The following is a 20,590-nucleotide window of genomic DNA, read 5'->3' on the forward strand; positions in this document are numbered from 1 at the left end:
TCATTTAAAAAAAAGGGTTTTGCATATAAAACCACAATAAAATAGTGTTTTTTCAGAGAATCACCACAAAAATTATAATTTGATATTCTCATCACATTGTCCAAATAAAACCATATCAAGCTCAATGTCAGATGGACAAATCACAAGTTAAGACTCACAATAAAAGAAACTTCAATGGTTTGGAAATAAAAAATAAAAAAAACTTCCGCAATATACTTCCAGTATTTCATACTCATTTCTCTTAACATGTTACAGATGAAAGATTATATGACGGCATTCATTCTGAAAACTAATTTTTGCATCATAGTAAGTAAAATAAACAAAATTCTTCAGCCACTAGTATGTCAATCTGTGAGCCCACCATAAGAAAAGACAGGTAGATATTTTCTTTCACAAGCACACAAGGATGTTGGATTCCAACACATTCCATTATTAACAAAAATCACTTTGTGAATGAATCTCTCTCTCTCTTCTTCCTCCACCCCCTCTCTTTTCTTCCTAGTAACCGAAAGGGAATTATGAGGTCATCTTATAATTCTACCATGAACGCCTATCTATATGCTTGCAGAGCGACAAGATCAAATCCAACAATTTGTTTTCGTCATAGCAGCATTCGCTTTAGAAAGGCCGAAGGCAACAAAAATAACGCCAGAGATTGTGGTCGCTTGATGAGGATTCGCGAGCATCAGAACAATGGAAGCCTCCGCAATACTCAAAGAAAACTCTCGTTGTTCGTAATGGCGACAGATGAAGAGAACGATAACGATGACGGTGGTGGCGATGGTGGTCGATCATTGAATGATCAACAACCAGAGAAGAAGAGGGGGACTATTGTTGGTGCAGTTTCCTTGATTGTTGGAACCAGCATTGGCTCTGGGATCCTTGCTCTCCCTGACAAAACTTCACCTGCGGTATAAAACTCTCTCTGCCTCGATATACTATGCATCCTTCATTCAGCAATACGTTTACCTTACTTTTCTAACTACAATGTTGCTAACCAAACAAGAGAAATATAAATACGACTGCAACGTTTACTTCTGCAGCTCTATTTTCTATCAACCAAACAGCCCCTTACCTTTCTTCATGCAGAGGCAAGTTTGATATCAAACAGGAATTTGCAACTTGTCGTTTAGCAGAATAATGTTAAACCAAAATGCACGTCATTTATGCAAGTTATGAGTCTGTTTGCATTCAATCAGACGATGATGACCAGAATTTGCAGGGTTTCATTCCCAGTGCAGTAGCCATCACTCTATGTTGGTTAGTCCTCGTGATCGAAGCTCTGCTACTCGTTGAAATCAATGTGCATTTGATGAACAGGTGGGAGAAAGATGAGAAGAAACAACAATATAGCAATGAGACAGAAGTTGTATCATTGAAAACGATGGCACAGGAGACTCTAGGAGAGTGGGGTGGTAACCTAGCAAGTGTCACCTATATTTTCTTAGCCTACGCTTCCATGGTTGCATACATAACAAAGTCTGGTGATGTTCTTTCTCAGCTTATCAATGTTGATAATCCAACTATATCAGGAATCATCTTCACCCTTGCCTTGGCACTTCTCATATCGCTTGGTGGTACTGATACAACTGATCGAGTGAACCGATGGTTGACAGTCTCAATGATAGGTTTGAACTATATTAATTCCTCACATTTCTTTCATATTAAACGCACGAGGATAAATTGAAGATAACCCCTTATATATACCTTCAATACAGTTATCATCCATCAACTATAATTATGCCTTGCATTTATGAAGGATGTAGGGGAAAAGGTTTGTACATAAGAAATGAGTCTAACAAGTATCCGTTGCTATTTTATACTAAATTTTGATTCATCACAACAAACTCAAATAAAATAAATAACACAAACAAAAACTCTGATAGGCATCTAGATACACCATAGCTCTTACTTTAGTTAAACGATCCATCTTCATCTGCACCCCTTAGCTCATCTAAAAAATACATCACTCTGTAGTCAACCTCATCTGAATTACCTGCATTTGAAGAAAGGTGTCAACAATTCTGCGGAAAAAAAGAGAAGAAAAAGTAGTTCGAATAGATAAGTTTCTCAAAGAAGAGTAAATAGGTAACTAAAACTTTCATGCATTGCAATAATGTGAATGACTTTCTAAACAGAAGCTGTACATGCACACAGGTATACTTTTGTTAATTGAGGTCATGGTGCTTTCTTTTGGTGGTTGGTCGGATTCAATGACAATAGCCAATTGGAGAGAGGTTCCACAAACGATTCCAGTGATCATATTCTCACTTGTATACCATGACATCACCCCTGGTAGTTCACAAGCTTTAAATGGTTGAATTTTACTTGAAGAAATGATGCTTAAGGATTTATGGTTAACTTCTATTTTATTCAGTTATTTGTGCATATCTTGGTGGTGATCTTCTGCGAATCAGAATTTCTATATGGTTGGGTAGCCTTGTACCACTCTTATCGTTACTTATTTGGGATGGTATTGCACTTAATCTCTCCCCCAATCTGGATGGGATTGATCCCTTGAACTTTCTTATGAGGTAGCCACAAATATTTAAGGTTGTGTTCATCAATACAATTCATACAAAGCATCAAAATAATAACATACTCTCTTCCGTAACCAGATTTAGTTCAATCAGTAGTATTAGTAAATCAACTTTTGCACGACATAGGATTTCTTGTGTTTCTTTTAATGACATTTTTCCTTTAAACGCACAATGAATATTGTAAAATCAACTTCCTAACATGACATGAGGCTTCTAATGTATCTTAAGATTTTCAATTCTTTGTTCTCTCTCTCTTGGCCAGATTTAAACTTTCCGACTTTTGCTCTCACTCTGAGCAGACTTTTCTTCAAACACCTCAAGGACCTATATGACTACTTCAAAGACTCGGGATGGAATCCTTCTTGTTCATGCTGATTCCTAGGCTAATTTTTTACAAACTTCCGTGGGACTATTGGCAGAAAATTTACCTAAAAACTAACATGAAATACTAATAATATTGGGCATGAACACTGCAACAATATGTAGAGCAATTTGATTCTATCTCTGATGTAGTAGACAGATACCAAATAACAATCTATCCTGATTGTATTCTTTCACCAGTCAGCGAACACATAATTTTACCTGAATAGATTTGATGCAAGTATGTTTAATTCGCTATTACATTGTAAGGTTCGTCTTACAGATGTGATAATGCTTGTCTATCAAAGTAACACTAGTTAAGCACTCATTTTGATACTTTTCCCCTGTATAATACCAGCATAAGTTTGAATTCTTCATAAATTTTTATTGTAATGGTAAAACATGTTATGACAAGTAGCCAATAATAATATCGACCTTTAAGTATAATAGCATGTACTTTACATCAATATCTCATGTCTCAAATAGAAACTTTACTGAGGGAAGATCTAACTGATGTTCTAGCAGAAGATGGAGCGATATGTTTCCGATTGTAGATGTGTTCTCACTTTTAGCAGTGGGGACATCCTTAATTGGAACACTCTTGGGATTTTCTCAGTTCTTTAAGGAGCAACTGGCCAACTACTTTCATTCTCTTCCCTCAAAAACCGTAAGTAGTTTGTAATTTGATCACTGAGCTAGATTCTCTTAAATATCAATGGTCTATTTATCTATTATTACTATATCCTAAAATAACTGTAGTTGCTGAAATGCGACAAGTGGTAGCCGTTTAGGTTTTACTTTTTTGGAAATAATACTCGTCTTTAGTATTGTTAAATTGTCTTTTCAGCTTCCCTATGTCATTCATCATTATCTCTGCATCAATACCATCAAAATTCAATCCTCTAATTCTCGTTTATAATAACAATAGTAGTTTTCGTAACTATTTGTTGTAAGGTAAATGTATGGTACCAAACCTTTAGTTTAAAATCCTTATAGGGACCTTGCCTTTCATAGCTTTTTGCACTCTCCATGTTGTCTTATAAACTATGTCATTCTTGATCCTAGTATGAATAGTATTGATGATTTTTATCAGGGAAAGTTGAAAGGAGAATTTATGGATGATCAAGTTCAGATCAAACAGGAAAATGGAAGAAGTTGGTTGGAAGGCAAAACACTTGCTATTTTGGCAACATCAATGGCAGTTTTTCCATCAATGTTCATCTCAGAAATTACTCCAGATGCATTTTCGGTAGCAACTGATGTTGCTGTAAGTAAAATCAAGAAATTGCACCAAACTATGAACTTAGTGAAAGGCTCCTAATTTTGTGATTTGGTAAAGTTCATAACGCTGATTTTGATTTTCACTTACATGTATAATCTTGTTCAGTCATCAACCTTGAACCAATACCCACAAGCTCTGGAGTCAAGAGACTCAGAAAATATATTTCATCATCTTACAATTCTATATCAATCTAAGGATTAATAACCTAACAGTATATAAGTTTAATTAACTTTCATAATTGAGCTATGTAAGTAACCAATACATGTCAGATACAAGCAATTACTCTCTATACAACATAGTCATGGAGTTACCTAATGACCAAAGGGTTGTATTTTGATCAACAACAGAATTTTTGGTAGTAATAAACCATACTTCTATTGTTTGTCAATTGTCAATAATCCAAGCTAAAGCTAAAATCCAATATGATTATATTTTCAAGTCTTGTTTTAATTGAGGTTGATGTATAAATTAAAAGTGTATTCTTGTCATATCTTTCAGGGTGGTTATTGTATGACAATACTGTATGGAGTGCTTCCACCTGCAATGGCTTGGGCTATGCAAACTACAGTTGCTGAGAGCAACAAAGCTAAAGTTATACAAGTGAACGTGGATCGTACTGCTTTATGTAATGTTAAGCCTATTCTAATTGTGGCAGGACTTCTCTCTTGTGGGATTGTAATGGAACAAGTGGTTCTGGATCTCGTTCTCATCCTTCAATGAGCTTCTTTAGAACATCAAAAAAAATGCAAAGCTAAGCTTAAATATTTATAATAGTTTGTCCTCATTTACATTAGTATGTTTTTTTTTTCAATTTTTGGTAGACTCCTTCAAACTTCAGTTTTCAAGGAGCAAGCCGAGAGGAAGAGAAAATTGCAACAGGATATCATTTCCATTTGTCATCATTGATGCAATTAATGAAGGATGTTTAACAAGGGAAGTGATCTAATTTTTTATATTTATCAAATACATATATATTTTCCTTTGACAAAGTCATAGGGAACTCCTCACCTTGTATCTGGCGATCGCAACTGAAGGAGGTCAATTTTGTTTTAGTATGAGAAGTCTGTCAAAAACCGGTCTACTACATCAGCTGACCGAACGACGTTGTGCTCAATAACGTTGGTATGAGATTTTTGCAGCTAATTCTACTAAACAAGCAATGGAGTAGTTGTAAGGTCGATCATGGTTGTCATGTAATAGCCACTACCCAAATATACTACGTTTGTGCATCAAAGGATTAACTTCACTTAGAACCTAAAGCACCCAGATAGTGTATGGCCGACATTATTTTATCCTTTCCTCCTGAGCATACTGGGAATTACACTTTTCTCTGGTTGAGATAAATGATTCTCTCATATTTTAATTTTCTGATTCTTCAAAGCTTTGGAGAAGGTTGAAAGTTTGGACCCAAGAGGTAAGTTATTGAGCTGAGTCTGACCTGCACCTAAAACTCTATATAACCGCTCCTTGGAACCAAGCCTAAGGTTTTCTTATCATTCTTGGACAGCAACAGGAAGCCATAGGGTATCCTTTTTTATTTGGATCTATGGGAACCAAATCTGGCAATATTTTACTTTGATTCGATGATCAATCAATACCAAAGCATTTGCTTACAAACAGAATGGTGAATTCATACCAGAGCTTGACCATACAAGTAGATGGTATTAGACTTTGACATAAGAAAAGAAAGGGAAGGGCTCAAACGCGAACAAAATGAAGATTTAAACATATACCTTATCTATTCATCTTAATCTATAACTTCTAAAATATCTATGAACATTGTAGCTATCCATTTCACGGCTTCCAAAATCAACAGTTTCACTATCAAGTTGCCTACAAATTGACATACATAAATTGTAAGCATTTGAATGCAGTGATTGCCCTTGTTATTCTGAAACGAATAATATATGGTATCTTATTAAAATTTAGCATGTTCATATAAAATCAAGACATGAATTGGACTTTGGATTTAGGATTTTAGGATTTTAATAATCATGACCAAATCAAATATGAATAAGTGAATCATTGAGTATAATAAAGCAAATTACAGTTATCTATCTATGACCCTAAAATATTATATTCATAGAGATTTCTGCAGAACTGAAACGAAAAATAAATTCAGGTGTAATCTGCTATTTCATTAATTATACCAGTTTTTCTGCAAAACCAAAAAAATCGGGTCTAAATTTTTATTTTAAAAATTACACAAATGTTTCCATCTCCTAGATCTAGCTGCTATTTGCCAACACTGATCACTTCACGCTTGAATCGTTTCTCATGAAAAATCATTTGCTTCCTGTCGAAAAGCGATGATGTGCTACAAATCATCTTGTTCCACACTACGTGGTCTATGGACCAATAAGTCTAAAACTCACATACGAGGAGAATTAGTAAAAGCAAAAAAAGTTTGTTTGGAGCATCTTCTTCGATTGCATCCATTCACACACAAAGTGTCTCAATTTTCCATAGTTGTGGCATGTCATTTTGGCATTTTCCTTCTTTCTTGCTCTTTTCATGAGCCTAGCCTTCTTCTAAGACTTAGGATCATCGCTAACTAAGAGGGACTCATCATACATAACACATTGTGTTTTGCAATAGGCTTGCGTGGTAGTCATGCTACAGCCTACACGATGAAGTAAGCCTTCAGCTTCCTCCAGGATCCCACTTTGTTCCTCAAGATAGGGTTTTTCAAAATCTGAAAATGTCTATGCAGGAGTATCTTCTTGAGATTCTCCCACTTTGTAATTTTTGGCAATGAGCTCAAGACAGTCTGGATTTCCAGTTCTCGAATTTTGTATAGGTGGGTCTCACATTATAATTGGGAGAAATATTTCCATCTCCTTGATCCAGTTGGCATTTGTTGATACCTACCACTTTCATGTTTGAATAATTTTCTACAGAGTATAGTTTGCTTCCAATTGAAATGCAAACGATGCTTCACAAATTCATCATTATTCAAGCTATGTGCTCTGTAGAACCTGAGTCTACAACCCACAACTAAGTGAGGCGGTTCAATCTGAAAGACCAATGATGAAGAAATCTAGGTTTTCCTGAGCTTTCTGCTAAAAACTGCAAAATAGGAGAACATCAGGAGGATACTCAAGCACAAGGAGAATACACTTCCACAATGAGACATTTTCTAACCTCGTAAAACACCTCATTCTTGAGGAAAAAAGCGTGATTCTTATATGGAGGGAGCTCAAAGCTCAGCTCACCACACGCAAGTTGCACTGAGACCACCACACAAGCCAGTGGCTAAGTGCAAGTTGTCATGCATGAAGCATCACCATAGGGACGATTCTAGAAGATCAGGCGTGGGAAAATGGCAAGAAAGAAAGAAAAATCCAAAATGGGATGTCACAACTAAGGAAAGTTGTAATACTTGCATGTGAATGCACGTTACCGAAAAAGGTACTCACTCCACCCAAGTTTGCAGTGAGTCTTTTTCGGCTTTTACTAATACTTCTCATTTGTGGGTTTTAGACTCAAGATCCATAGACCATGTGGCTTCGAACAATGATGAATTTGTGGAGTATCGTCGCATTTCGACACAAAGAAACTCTTCATGGGAAATTATGCAAGCGTGGAAGTAGTCGATATTGGCAAATATCAGCTGGATCTTGGAGACGGAAAAAATTTCCCAATTTTCCAGATTTTATTAGACTTTTTCTAAAATTTCCCTCCTTTTTTTAACATACATAGATTGCTTTAAGTGGGACTTAAACCTAGTTATAGAGACATACAGTCATGTAGAGTGTTTATCCATTTTTCTCTGCACGCCTGTGCCCCAAGCTTCCAAAATGGTTGTTTTCCAGGTTTTGAGATATTTTAGATTTTCTAATACTTCATTAACATGATTTCAGCTTAAAACCTCCAACAAGGCCCTATCTCCTTTGCCTGCCTGTACTCTACAAATTTAAGAAGTCCCATATCCTTCGCATGAAAATAGTATTAGCATATCAGATGCTACGATTTCAATCTTGAATTGCGTAATCCACTTCTAAGTTCATGCAACTGCTTAATCTTTATTTTCTTTCTGTTTCTTGTCGGGAAACCTGGTTAGTTAATGATGAGTTTTTTTGTAAGCTTAGTTATGGTCAAGCTTCATCTTTGAGATTTTAGTACATTCTAGTAAGCATCCTCCTATAAGTGAACATAATCTACACATAATTGATACTTCAACTGTAATAATAAGAGGAAAAAGGTCACGCCACTCAAAAGGAGAGGAAGATTACAATGAGTTTGACACTAGACGCTTTTCAGAGACTGGGACAGTGACACATTTCCCAAGACAGATAAAATTTCCACATAACGAATTTCCGGAACAGCTTTGTTATGGTCAAGCTTCATCTTCAGATCTTAGTACATCCTAGTAAGCATCCTCATATAAGTGGACATAATCATGGACATAATCACACATACTTCAACTGTGATAATACGAGGAAGAAGATACCAATACTCAAAAGGAAAGGAAGATTAGACCAAGTTTGACACTAGATGCTTTTCAAAGATATGGAGAAACGCCACATTTCTCAAGACAGCTAAAGATTTCATATAACTAATGGCAAGCAGAAACTAATATATAATATGTATGTTTATATATATATATATATAGCAACTGCAGCATGGATACAAGCAAAGGATAAATCACAATATGATGGGGCTATGTTTAGGTAACTCACAGTAGATGGCGGGATGGCTCCCTGGTTCTGCGGGTATCCAAAATCCTTGAACAAACCCTGCAATAAATTGGGAAATTACCAACTGGAACTGTACAGTGAGCAAATCTATACTGGTTTAATTAGCAAGTTTGTTGTTGCAATCTATTTGCTTCATCATCACAACTTATGTAAGAAATGAGTAATGAGTGAAATCATTATAGCCCTACATATGATAGCACATCAAAGGATTTGATAATTAAAAAGGTGGCAAACTGTGACAAAAACTGCCAGATTCCAAGAGATATCGACCAATTGTAACAAGCTCAAATTTTTTGTAATAACAGTTGCTGCACAGATTCGTAGTAATCTAAGCCCCTAGAAAACGTTTGAATGATCATCGACCAATTGCATCAAGCTCAAATTTTTGTGATAGCAGTTGTCGTGCATATTCTTAGTCATCGAAACACCTAAAAGGTTTGAAGGATCATCCAAAACCTTGGTCTTTGACAGTAAACAGAGAGTAAGGGAAAGGAAATCATAGAAAATTGGAGAAAATAGGCAAATCCGAAATTGAAGGGGTAAAAGAAGTGAAGAAAAACAAGGAAAGAATAACATATGAAGTAGGATAATCCGGCAATGTAAAGCTTCAAAAGTTGACTTTTAATAATAATACAAAGAATGACAACAGGTTTTATAATATCATGGACATTGTTCACCTTGTTCCCATTAGTTAAACTGAAGATAAACATTCAACTGGACAATAACAAAATATAAGCCTTACCAAACTCTTCACTTGTGTAAGCCCTAGAGTTTATCGAATGTCAAAACTATTAATTTTATGGGTTTTTGGTGCTTTTCAGGAGGGGTTGATTGCACAAAGACCCATGTACTATAGCGCCGTGCCACTTATCACCGTTTAAGTTTGATATTGCTAGATAGACCCCTAGAACCAAACGCCATTAGAGATTTGTGGCAGATAAACCCCCTATACAATTGCACTACACCCCCTCCCTTCCTCAGCGTCCACTTCATCTCCACAACAAAGCTCAGCAGAAACAACACACCACCCAATGGAAAGAATGCATGGAGAAGAACTGAGGTGTTAAGTTCTGCTCTGGAGGGGTCTGCCAAAATCAAACTTTAATAAGTGGCACAGCGCAATAGTAAGGAATCTATGTACAATGAATCCTTTCAGTAACTAAGCTTTTGAGCTTCAGTTTAATCATCTAGCATTTCAATGTCGAATGGGAAATCAACTCCAGCCTTCCATTATTAAGGATGAAAATTTACCGCCCACACATTGTTACTAACCTTTGCATCATTAACTGCATAGGCTACACAATAGTGTTCCTGGAGGGAAGAAAAGTTAGGTAGTCAATAAAAGAAGAAGAAAATTGATTATGTTTTAAGTCAAGATAAATTAAGATAAATTCATGAAAATATGGTAGTACAGGGTAAACTAAGTGCTTGCCTGCATCATGTACCACTCTTCAAATTCATCAAATAACTCAAGTTGTTCGATCCTATACCAGCAAAGAGAGTACGAGGAAAACTAAAACAGTGAGCCTCAGGAAACAAAATAAGGTAGCCTCTAAAAAACCATTATTACAAAACTGCAACTGCTACATAAGGTACAGGCTACAAAGGTAGTAAGAAAGTTCTTAAGTAATGGGGAATAATAGAATGTAAGCATCAAGCACGTACAAGCATGTATAATGTAGTGAAGGAAAAGGTCATGCTATTTCATGGTATGTATAATGTAGTGAAGGAAAAGGTCATGCTATTTCATGGTTTTCAATTTTCCATGAACTGTTAGTGTTAGTTAAATCCCAATAACATGTGGACTCAATAGTCTGCAAACTATAATGAATTAAGGTTTATATCTGTACAATAGGAATAAGAGATGGTTCTCAGCAACGTAGAATGAAATCAGGTGCTTATGTGAAAGAAAATTTTTGGTGTTTAATAGCACAGCTAGGAGGATATTCCAGAAACATAGGTAATATAGTAATACAGGCTGCAGCCTGATGGCAGAGTTTCTGCAAGCTTATCCACCATATAATAATCTTGACTCATGTTTATTTTCTGCAGCAGTTCTGTACTTATGATTAGGGTGACTCACAAATATAACGAATGTACAACTTTTCAGGACAAAAGCAAGAAATAAGTTTATAAGAAAAAACACTTTCAAACTATTTAAACCTAAGTTTTACTGTTTCATGTAAGAATGTTGCTCCAAATGTATCTGACCTTGCCATGATGTGCCTCATTATCCTAGCTAATACAACACAAATTTCACTCTGTTTTTATAGCTGTCCACAAGAATCAGGTGATTATTACCTGCGTCTTTCTTGAGCTTCAATGAACTCGTTATATATCCTCATCATATCCCAAGCAACAGATCTCTGAAAGGCAAAAGTTCAATTTAAAATTATAGGAAGGAGGAGATTTGACATAATTATAGGCATCGTGGTCCACATTCTCTAAAATTTTGGATATAATTGAAAAAGTCAGCAGAATACTCCGCTAGAGCCTTCTCTCAAAACCATACTTTTTGTCAGGGAAGCATTTCTTGTGAGGGTATAATAACCAAAGAAACAAACCTGCCACCCCTGCTCAAGAAAGAGTTTCTCTTTATCCAGTAAGGTTGGGGTAGCGTGTATTCCTAAGAGTGGACATCCTCTGCTCTGCAAATAAATCAGGTAAAGGATTTTTCATATCAACCAATTAATCTGACAAAAGTCATGTTTGAAATTTTCTCAACATACTTTGAATTCATAAAAAAATATGCAGAAAACTTTTCTGACACAAAGCCATGTGGTGGCAGTTGCCAGTATGAAAGGCGAAGAGAGACGAGATGTCTCTCTTACTGGCAGACTTTGAGTCAGGTTAAAAAATAGCAAACCTGATATAAATTATATCTCTTTCTTACAGCTCTAAATTAAATGGATTTTGGATCAAACATAAACTTGCTTATATTAGCCTTTTCAAATAAGTTCATTGCTACCAAAACTCTAAAAGCTAGTATAGAGAAAACTTAGTCTTTGGAAGTCATGGATTGCAACTCTTAAAACATTTCCACTTAAGCAACAGATGAAAAAGTTTGTTTGTTCCTTCAAAGCCATTCATCACATACTCAGAAGAAATTTTGTACAGAATATTAGAAAAGGTAAAGTGTTTCCCATGTGTAAAATTTACCTTCTGCAAGAACAAGAATTTTGACTTTAATAACAAAGCTTCTATACCAAAACCTGAAAATATTCTTTTAGGTACCGTTTGGCAAAGGGTTAAGTGAGGGGTTAAGGAGACTTAACCTCTTCTTAACCCGCCAAACATAAAAAATCTATGCAAGGGTTAAAGTGAGTTAACCCTCCATAATTTGCCAAACATAAAAAATATAGAAGGGTTAAGCTAACCCCTCTAGAGGGATTAAAATGAGTTAACCCCTCAAAATGAGGGGTTTACTAATACTCCTATTTCAAAGGATTAAGAGTTAACCCTTCTAATTATAAAGAAAATAGTCAAAATCATTGTTATTCCCAAACACTAAAACTAATCATACAGGCTAAAATAAAACTTATTTAACGGGTTAATAATTTAGTCCTTCAGATTATCGAATGGGCTAAGTACATTAATCATTCTCTTTAACCCCTCTTCCTTAACCCTTTGCCAAACGAGGCCTTATTGTATATGTCTAGTTTTTACCAGTACAGTTTAAAAAAATATCTAAAAGATGGAAAACACAAAGAATGAACTTCAACATAGTTTTAATCTTTATTTTTAAGCTTCCAAGTTTCTTAGAACTAGATGATTAACAGGCATTGAAATCTAAACCTGAACTCAAGGTGGAAATTGCAAAATCACATGTCTAGTTTTACTTCTGTTGTTCTGTTTAATAAAACTTTCTGAAAGAGAAACACACAAAAATGAGTGTCCTTATGCTTCTTATTAATCTTTATGTTTGATGTTTTTAAGTTTCTTTTAACAAGACGCTTAACAAATGTTGAGATCTAAACCGAAGCTCAAGGTTGGAACTGCCAGAACCGCCTAACGAACCAAAAATATAAGAGAATATACTCTTTTGTTTTCACGTCTTTAAGCTGGCATGATAACAAATATGGATAAACTTAATATCACCTGATTCTGGGCAGTAACAGATGTTTCGCCATTCACATGCTATAAAGGAGGAACATACCCCACAGATAAAGTATTAACATAATACAAAGATGAAACTATACTGTCTTGCTTTATTACAACCATCATTTCTCTACAGCTTTCATAGCATGATAACTGAACTAACCTACTTGGACTCAGGGCCAAGATTTTGTAGCATCATTACAGCCAGGACACTAATGTTGTTACCTGTTCCTCATTTGCAGGGTTAAATGGCCCAAAGAGACCTTTAACACTCAGGAAAGAATTGTGAATTAGACCATTTTTATTTGCTAACGATGGAAAAGATAACTAAGAACTAAGAACATGTTTCATCGCATGTCTCCGCTAACATTTTCTGCGGTAGTCTACTGTGACCTACAAATGACTAATATGGTAAAATCGATAGCATTTTGTTATGATATGAACTTCTGGAATATGTTACAAATCATATGTCAACTAAGAGATTAGATGACTTGACTGTCCACTGAAGAGAAACTTGAATTCTTATCCTCCCTATTGCCATATTCTCCATTTTCTAATGGTTTTGATTTATAAATGCTCAAACTTAGTATGATTATTGTTTTGGGTCTTTTGCTAAATATATATTAAGGCTTTTGACTGCCTGAACCTAAGTTTTATCAGCTCTGACTAACTTTTATGCTTCTTGTGGTTATGCGACAATATTTTCATACTTCCCTACAGCAAAACTTGCTGGCAATTGCCAATAGACTTTATCAAACAAGCGGAACATAAACAGCATCTTTTTAGTTACATGTTTAAACTAGAACGACAATTGCAGATATCTGTATCTACCAATTGTCCTTTCGTGTTTACAGCAAGGTACTTTCTGCATGTTATTGCCCTAGCTGGGAAGTTCTAAAGGTCTGACAGCATGTTGAAACCCCAGTCACTAGGATCCAATTGACTCCTTAATTTAAGGTTGTCAACCAAAGTGATCCTGATTTCAATAGGCTCTTTTTTCTGTGAACAATATCATGCGCATTGCCTATTAGAACAACATGATCCTGATCATGTGAAGTAGAAGCAGTAAAATTTTCTTGCTAACTTTTGAAATACATTTTAACATCAGAAGCAATAAGGGACTACCTCAAGATCAGTAAAGTTTGCAAAGAAATTATTTTCACAAGGAAACAGAATGCCTTTCAGTAAAACAGGCAAAGAAGGAACACCTTCAAGCATCATCGGTTAATTGATAACTTTTTCAGGTCCGTAGGTAGCAGTTGATATTGTTCTATACAAATTTCAAAAATATATCTATATTACCTCCAGATTTCTCATCATCTGTTCTCCAAATGCATCATAAGGATGGATCTGCGAAGCAGACAAATGTACATATATATGGTGAATGATCTGCAAAGAAGATGGCCAACTAAAAGAAAGCATCGTAACTAAATATAAAATAACCTGTTCATATAAGAAAAACACTGATGTTGGGAATGTTTTTGAAGCCCATCCAACAACGGTGCGGGTAGAATCAGGGTCCAGGTATATCAACACACACTCTGCAATTATAAATGTTGGCAGACTGATGATAACATCAGATGGAGCAGTTAATTTTCTCCAATGTTAATGTTAAGCACTTCGATCTAAACAAAAAGAACAAGAGTTTTCAAAGAGTTTCTTACAAACATAATTTATTACTGAATGCTAAGACAATATTTGCTGTTCAAGAAATATATGCTTGAAATAAAAATGACATTGAAAGTCAAGCTGAACAAAAAATGTTCACAGAGCAGAAGCAACAACTATTTAAGAAATAAGGAAACACACAGGAGAAACATCCAAGGAAAAGAAATAAAAATTGTAACCATTTCTAGCTGGACAAAAAATGTTCACATAGCAGGAGGCAGGAGCAGAAACTACTTAGAAAGAAGGGAAACAGACAGGAGAAACATCCTGAAAAGGAAATAACTGTTATCATTGTACCCTTTTATTTTCCGTATTCAAGCAGAACTTACAATCCTTTTTAGTTAGCTTACCATCCATTTTCGAAGTGTTCAACATACAGTCCCTATTTGAGGGAAGGACTGGGTCCATTTTATAGCTTATTTGATTTGCCGGGATACTCTCTTTCATGACAGACATAATTTAGTAACACCTGCTCTAAACACTATCTCAAGAAAGCCCGACTGGGAACGGAACTAAGAGTTTTTACATGTAATAGGGAATAACAAACCCACCAACTTGCGTCATCAGAGATAAGAAGCAAATCAAGATTTAAGCTTTCTATATATATATAAATACATACATACATACATACATACATACATACACACACACATATATATACATACATAGATATAGGAAATAATGGGTATAAGGTGGCGGCTTTTTTTGCTAAATGAGCTACCCAGAGATAGTCACATGGTGAACTGGTGATACCATATATATATAGAGAGAGAAACGCTTCTATAAACTTAAGTGGACTGCGAGCTCAGTCCACCAAGTTTATAGAATAAGGCTTCTATAAAGTTAGTGGACTGAGGGTTTAGTCCACAATGTTTTTTAGACATTGGATTCGTTTAATCGACCAAGATCTCATTAGATGATGTGTCATCTATTTAATGAGGGAAGGGTAACTTAGAGAAAAAATAACCGGAAAAAAGAAAATTATATTTTGCAGAAAAGAAATCGCTGAAAAGGAATTGTCTCCTCATCTTCTTCTGTATTGCATATCTTTCTTTATCCACCCATTGTGCGTCCACTCCATTCCCTTGTGCGTCTCTCTCTCCCACATTAGGATTAAGTTAAATTATCTACATAAATTAGAGAAAGGGTCTTGGGTAATCATGGATTTCTTTTTCTATTATTTGGATGAATTATCTTCCGGTTCACAATTACTCAAGTCCAAGTTGTTATTAGATGATTATTAGATCAAACAGGAAGGCAAAGAACACAAGGCAAGAATCTCGTTAGCAAACAGGAAGCATTTTGATTACATTTTGCTTGGTTAAAGAGAGCAACTAACGACAAATCCACCATAATACAAATTTCAAGTGAGACTTATCATCACAAGAAAAAACACCCCCTTGCTCCTCTCAAGCAAAACCAAAGCTGACCTAAAATTCAACTACGTTTTCGTTTTATTTAATGTGAAATGAGGGAAAACTGTGTCCGAGTCGGAAGCTAACAGCTGGAGGAGCTGTGAAGGCGTGAACCCAAAATTTTCCCTTTGATATCTCTGCGATTCCTATCAGCTAGAGATTGATTTTATTTATTTATTTCCAACTGTTTTTTTAATTTCCTAAACTACCCTTAATTTAATAAATGAAAGATGACCATTGGATTAAGATCTCGATAAATTGAATGAATCCAATGTCTAAAAAAACTTGGTGGATTGAGCCTCAAGTCCACTTAAGTTTACAAAAATCTCTCATCTCTACTCTCTCTCTCTCTCTCTCCTCCTCTCTCTTCTCTCTCTCCTCTCTCTCTCTCTCTCTCTTTCATATGCTATATATATATATATATTATATATATACTATATATATATATATAATATATATATATATATATACACACACACACACACACATTTTCGTACAAGGAAAACGTGCGTCCTGATAGCTGAGATAGCTTATTTTAATCTACTCATTTGAATGGTCCCCATTTGAAAATGGTCTGTTCCTTGAAAATGAGTGGATTAGAATGAACTACCTCACTACTAAGGAGTAAAATAGTTCCTTGGTACCTAGGATACCCATCTTCCTCATATATATGTATCTGTGTGTGTGTGTGCATGTTGTGTGTGTGTATACGTGCATGAGTGTGTGCGTGCGTGTCACATTCTGGACTATGTGATTCATAATTAGATAAATCATGGAGCTCAGTAAAGGCTGAAAAAATCCTCGATTGTTTTTATAACATAGGTTTCAGCTCATTAAAGAATTGCATTCTGCAGTGATAGTGAAGAAATACTTCATCACAAACCTGGGATCCAACTTTGCAAGCCTCAAGATAGTATCTAACTGCTCAACATCACGTAAATCAACAGGAAGCAGCTTATAATGATCGCTCAAGACTTCACCTCTTTCTGAAGAGGAAAAAAGGGCCCAGCACAAGAATGTTAGAGAACAGAATAAGGAAATGAGAACATCTTAACTCACACAGATAATTAATAAACTGAATACTAAGAATGACAACATTGTACACTACTCTTGGCCTTCTCTGAGAAGATGTCTGTGAGCATTGAGCATGTATTTGCATGTGTATATGCGCATGTGCATATGTGTGTGTACGCGCTTGCAGGTGTGTGGGTGTGTGTGGGTGTCTGTTTGTGCGTGTGAGAGCATATTGCATTTGACAAGTTGCTGAAGATTCAGTAACACTGATATCTTCATTACAAAACACTAACATTTCACAATTTGCAGTCCGTGAACCACACCATTAATCCTGGGAGTCCTACATTTCTGGTAACAATGGTTAAAGCAGCCTACATGTGTTTGTTATGAGAGATTTAGACTTGAAGTCAATATACTTGCTATGATCTTTTATAAAGAGTACGATAGTCAAATATGGGCTTCAAGACCAAATGGAAGGGCCTAAAATTATCTATGTTCCACAACAGTAATCCAACCAAATACATCTTAGTCTTAGCAAAATCACATGCAACTGGTCAGGGTTATTTCCAGCAACAAATGTTCCCACCAGCCACCCAACTTCACGTGCATCCTGCAGATCCATCTGCCAGCAAGCAACTAACATGTATACCATGACTAAACACATAAATACATTAATGAGAGTACGGTTACTGGGAGCAGTCACTCTGATTAATTCACAGCCAACATTGTGATTGATCTCGGATTGTGGGAGCAGTTTGTAACTAAGTTGTTCATTCCAAATCTCAATCACTAAGGCTTGATTTGGTAGAGGGTGGAGTGTAGGGGCGTGAGGGACGAAAGAAGGAATTGCCTTTGGTTGGAGGGTTTTGGAGAGGAGGGAAGAGTGGAGTGGAGTAAGGGGCAGTGGAATTATCATACTGTCAATTTAAACAATTCCCTAAAGTTGGAAAGAAACATGAGAGAGAAAAGAAGCCTAAAAAGTCAAGTACCTCCAACCAAGCAAGAAGCCTAAAAGGAATTCCCTTATCTCCACCCCATAGCACTCCACTCCTCATTCCCTTCTTCCCTCATCAACACCCCACCAATATGAAGCCTAAAGAATGAACTAAATCCAGTACCTCAAAAAAACACTTTAGATGGGGCCTATATAGAGTTTCTGACGGAATTTTTTTTACTTGACTTTTGGTTTTGCTTAGGTGACGAGGTGCATGCTACATTTCCAACATGTTGTGCATGCAATGGTTAAAAAAAAGAATTATAACTGTGGGACTTGGAAGCTGATAACTGCTATCATTAATTTCTCTCTAGAAATATGTCAGTGGTTGTTGAAAAACTCTCTTTTTGATTACCATAAACATATGAAATCAAACAAGCTGTAAGTTACCTCCAAAACAAAATGTTTGTCTAGCTTTACAAACGAAAAAATCAAGAAAATTGACAATAGCGATCAGGAACCCTAATTTAGGCTACTACTTACCACTAACTATGAAGCACGGACACGGACACGGTGACACGGACACAGATACGGCAAAACCCCAAAAAATAGGATACGGCGACACGGCTATATTTTTTAATTTTCACTACTTTCATCTTGAGCATATAAAAATACAAGAGAATAAAGTTCAAGTTGCAACTAGTTCAATGACTACAAAATACTAAGTTACTAACATTGCAAAAATATAAAAATTACACTCAAAAGCATATCTTAAAATAAAGTTTTCAAGTTGAAACATCAAAAAGATTATTCTATGGATTCAACTCTTTCATCCTCATCAAACACGATGGCCTCCATCTAAGAAGCACTGACTCGTGAAAACTCCCCCCGTCCCCGTGTCCGACGCTTGTCGGGGACGGACGCGCGTTCGACACGACGTCAACGGCGTCGACACGGTCAGCTCAAGTCGACACGGCGAAGTTGAGGGCGACACGGCAAACTTGAGGGCGACACGGCGAAACCAGAATTTGAAACTCAAACCCGAAACCCAATTTCAAACAGAAACCCAAACCCTAACCCTAGTCGTGAGAAAACTTACCCGATTTCTCGTCGAAAGGGCTCTTGCGAAGTGAAGAGGCGCCGCCAGCTCTCAGCTCTCAGCTCTCGGTCTCCTCCTCCTCCTCCTCCTCCTCGTCGTCAGCTTCGTCATTGTCCGTCAGCTTCGTCATCGTCGATCATCCAAGGTCAGCCCCTCTCTCTCTCCCCCCGATCGATCTCTCGCTCTCTCTCATCCCTTCCCCTCTCTGTTTCTCTCTTTCTCTCTCTCTCTTATCTCTTTCTCTCCCTCATTTATCTCTTTCACGCTCTCACCACAAAAAAACCCCAGCAACTTTTTCGACTCACAAAAAACCCCCCACGAACTCTACAATCACCCCACAATCCATTGTTCTCTCTCTCTCTCAAAAATCGCACCCAACTTTCAAAGCACCTCTGCCCCCCACTACGATGGTTATATATTTTAAAAAAGTTGATTAATGTTTGCTTTTAAAATAGGTGATTACTGTTTGCTTTTAAAATAGTTGATTACTGTTTGCTTTTAAAATAGTTGATTACTGTTTGCTACTTAGTCATTAGTTGATTACTGTTTGCTACTTTGTCATTCAATGTTCCCTCTTCTTACTGTTGAATGCCTTACTGTTTGGAGCTGCTTGGGTTGGTCTTCTCCTTGCTCACTGTTGATTGCTGGTTGGGTTAGCTCCTAATTTTTATTTGCTGTTTTGCTACTGTTGATTAATTATTCTTTTTTTTACTGTTTTGCTGCTGCTAGATAATTTTTTAATGTTAACTGTTATTTGCTTACTGTTCTACTATTGTATGCTAATTTAAAAGTTAATTACGATTGTTTAACTGTTGTTTGCTTACTGTTCTACTATTGTATGCTAATTTAAATGTTAATTAGGATATTGTTTATTGTTCTATTGTTGTTTGCTTTTAGTTACTGCTTTACTATTATTAATTTTTTAATTTATTGTTATTGCTTATATTTTACAGAAATGGAATAAGACGGGAGTTCTAGTGGTAGTGGAATACAAGATGACAAATGTCCGCTTTGAAAATATGTTACCAAATTGAAGAAAAGGGGGGAACGGCAGGAGAAAATTGAAGATGGAGATGTAATTATTGCAGAGAGGATTTTACCGGTTCACACTCAAGAGTTAAAAATCACCTCTTGAGGATAAGTGGGACTGGAATTAAGATGTGTTCTAAGTCAACACCCAAAAATTTAAGGGAGTTTCAAAGGACGTTGGATCAAGCAGAGGCGAGGTTGATGGCTTCTAGGCCTAAGATGTCAGTTTTGCCTACATCTTCGACTGCAAGTACGGCCGGTGTAGGTGCAAGTGCAAGCATGCCGATTGATGCAGGTGGATTTAAGAGGAGGGGGCCTAATACCGTGGAACAAGCATTCAACATGGGAGCAAGGGAGGAATTGGATGCATTGATTGGTAAGGATGTTCTTCACCGGGGGATTGTCCTTCAACTTGACAAAGAATCCATATTATGCCAAAGCTTTTGCATAT

General features: G+C 36.3%; 2 protein-coding genes across 6 annotated transcripts in view; one reads left to right on the plus strand and one right to left on the minus strand.

The window, feature by feature from the left end:
* On the plus strand, positions 268 to 5,118 carry LOC109839466 (tyrosine-specific transport protein-like). Of its 5 annotated transcripts, none has more exons than XM_020407894.1 (7): positions 268 to 911; positions 1,223 to 1,628; positions 2,158 to 2,295; positions 2,378 to 2,534; positions 3,423 to 3,567; positions 3,994 to 4,233; positions 4,681 to 4,765. In XM_020407894.1, exons 1-6 carry the CDS (start codon positions 519 to 521, stop codon positions 4,219 to 4,221), a joined length of 1,467 nt encoding a protein of 488 aa, XP_020263483.1. In that variant the 5' UTR covers positions 268 to 518; the 3' UTR covers positions 4,222 to 4,233; positions 4,681 to 4,765. The 5 variants fall into 5 exon arrangements, with proteins under 5 accessions (XP_020263483.1, XP_020263484.1, XP_020263481.1 ...); XM_020407892.1 differs by having other exon boundaries at positions 272 to 911; positions 3,994 to 4,167; positions 4,681 to 5,118; XM_020407893.1 differs by having other exon boundaries at positions 272 to 911; positions 3,426 to 3,567; positions 3,994 to 4,167; positions 4,681 to 5,118.
* LOC109839467 (tRNA wybutosine-synthesizing protein 4) overlaps positions 1,680 to 20,590 on the minus strand; it is a 29,592-nt gene continuing 10,681 nt past the window's right edge. Inside the window, exons 6-14 of the mRNA XM_020407897.1 lie at positions 16,947 to 17,049; positions 14,424 to 14,544; positions 14,283 to 14,330; positions 11,447 to 11,530; positions 11,184 to 11,248; positions 10,315 to 10,366; positions 10,155 to 10,193; positions 8,865 to 8,921; positions 1,680 to 1,996 (exon numbers count right to left, since the gene is read on the minus strand). Coding sequence (XP_020263486.1) covers positions 1,967 to 1,996; positions 8,865 to 8,921; positions 10,155 to 10,193; positions 10,315 to 10,366; positions 11,184 to 11,248; positions 11,447 to 11,530; positions 14,283 to 14,330; positions 14,424 to 14,544; positions 16,947 to 17,049 — 599 coding nt within the window. The 3' untranslated portion in view covers positions 1,680 to 1,966. The remainder of the gene's footprint in view (positions 1,997 to 8,864; positions 8,922 to 10,154; positions 10,194 to 10,314; positions 10,367 to 11,183; positions 11,249 to 11,446; positions 11,531 to 14,282; positions 14,331 to 14,423; positions 14,545 to 16,946; positions 17,050 to 20,590) is intronic.

Source organism: Asparagus officinalis, chromosome 4 (assembly GCF_001876935.1).
Source record: "Asparagus officinalis chromosome 4, Aspof.V1, whole genome shotgun sequence".
Taxonomy (NCBI): domain Eukaryota; kingdom Viridiplantae; phylum Streptophyta; class Magnoliopsida; order Asparagales; family Asparagaceae; genus Asparagus; species Asparagus officinalis.

Excerpts from the sequence above, each read along its gene's own strand:
- LOC109839466 (XM_020407892.1), top strand. The coding sequence starts at position 519 with ATGAGGTCATCTTATAATTCTACCATGAACGCCTATCTATATGCTTGC. Across the intron at positions 1,629-2,157 it reads GTTGACAGTCTCAATGATAG|GTATACTTTTGTTAATTGAG; the intron begins GTTTGAACTATA and ends ACATGCACACAG. Across the intron at positions 3,568-3,993 it reads ATTCTCTTCCCTCAAAAACC|GGAAAGTTGAAAGGAGAATT; the intron begins GTAAGTAGTTTG and ends GATTTTTATCAG.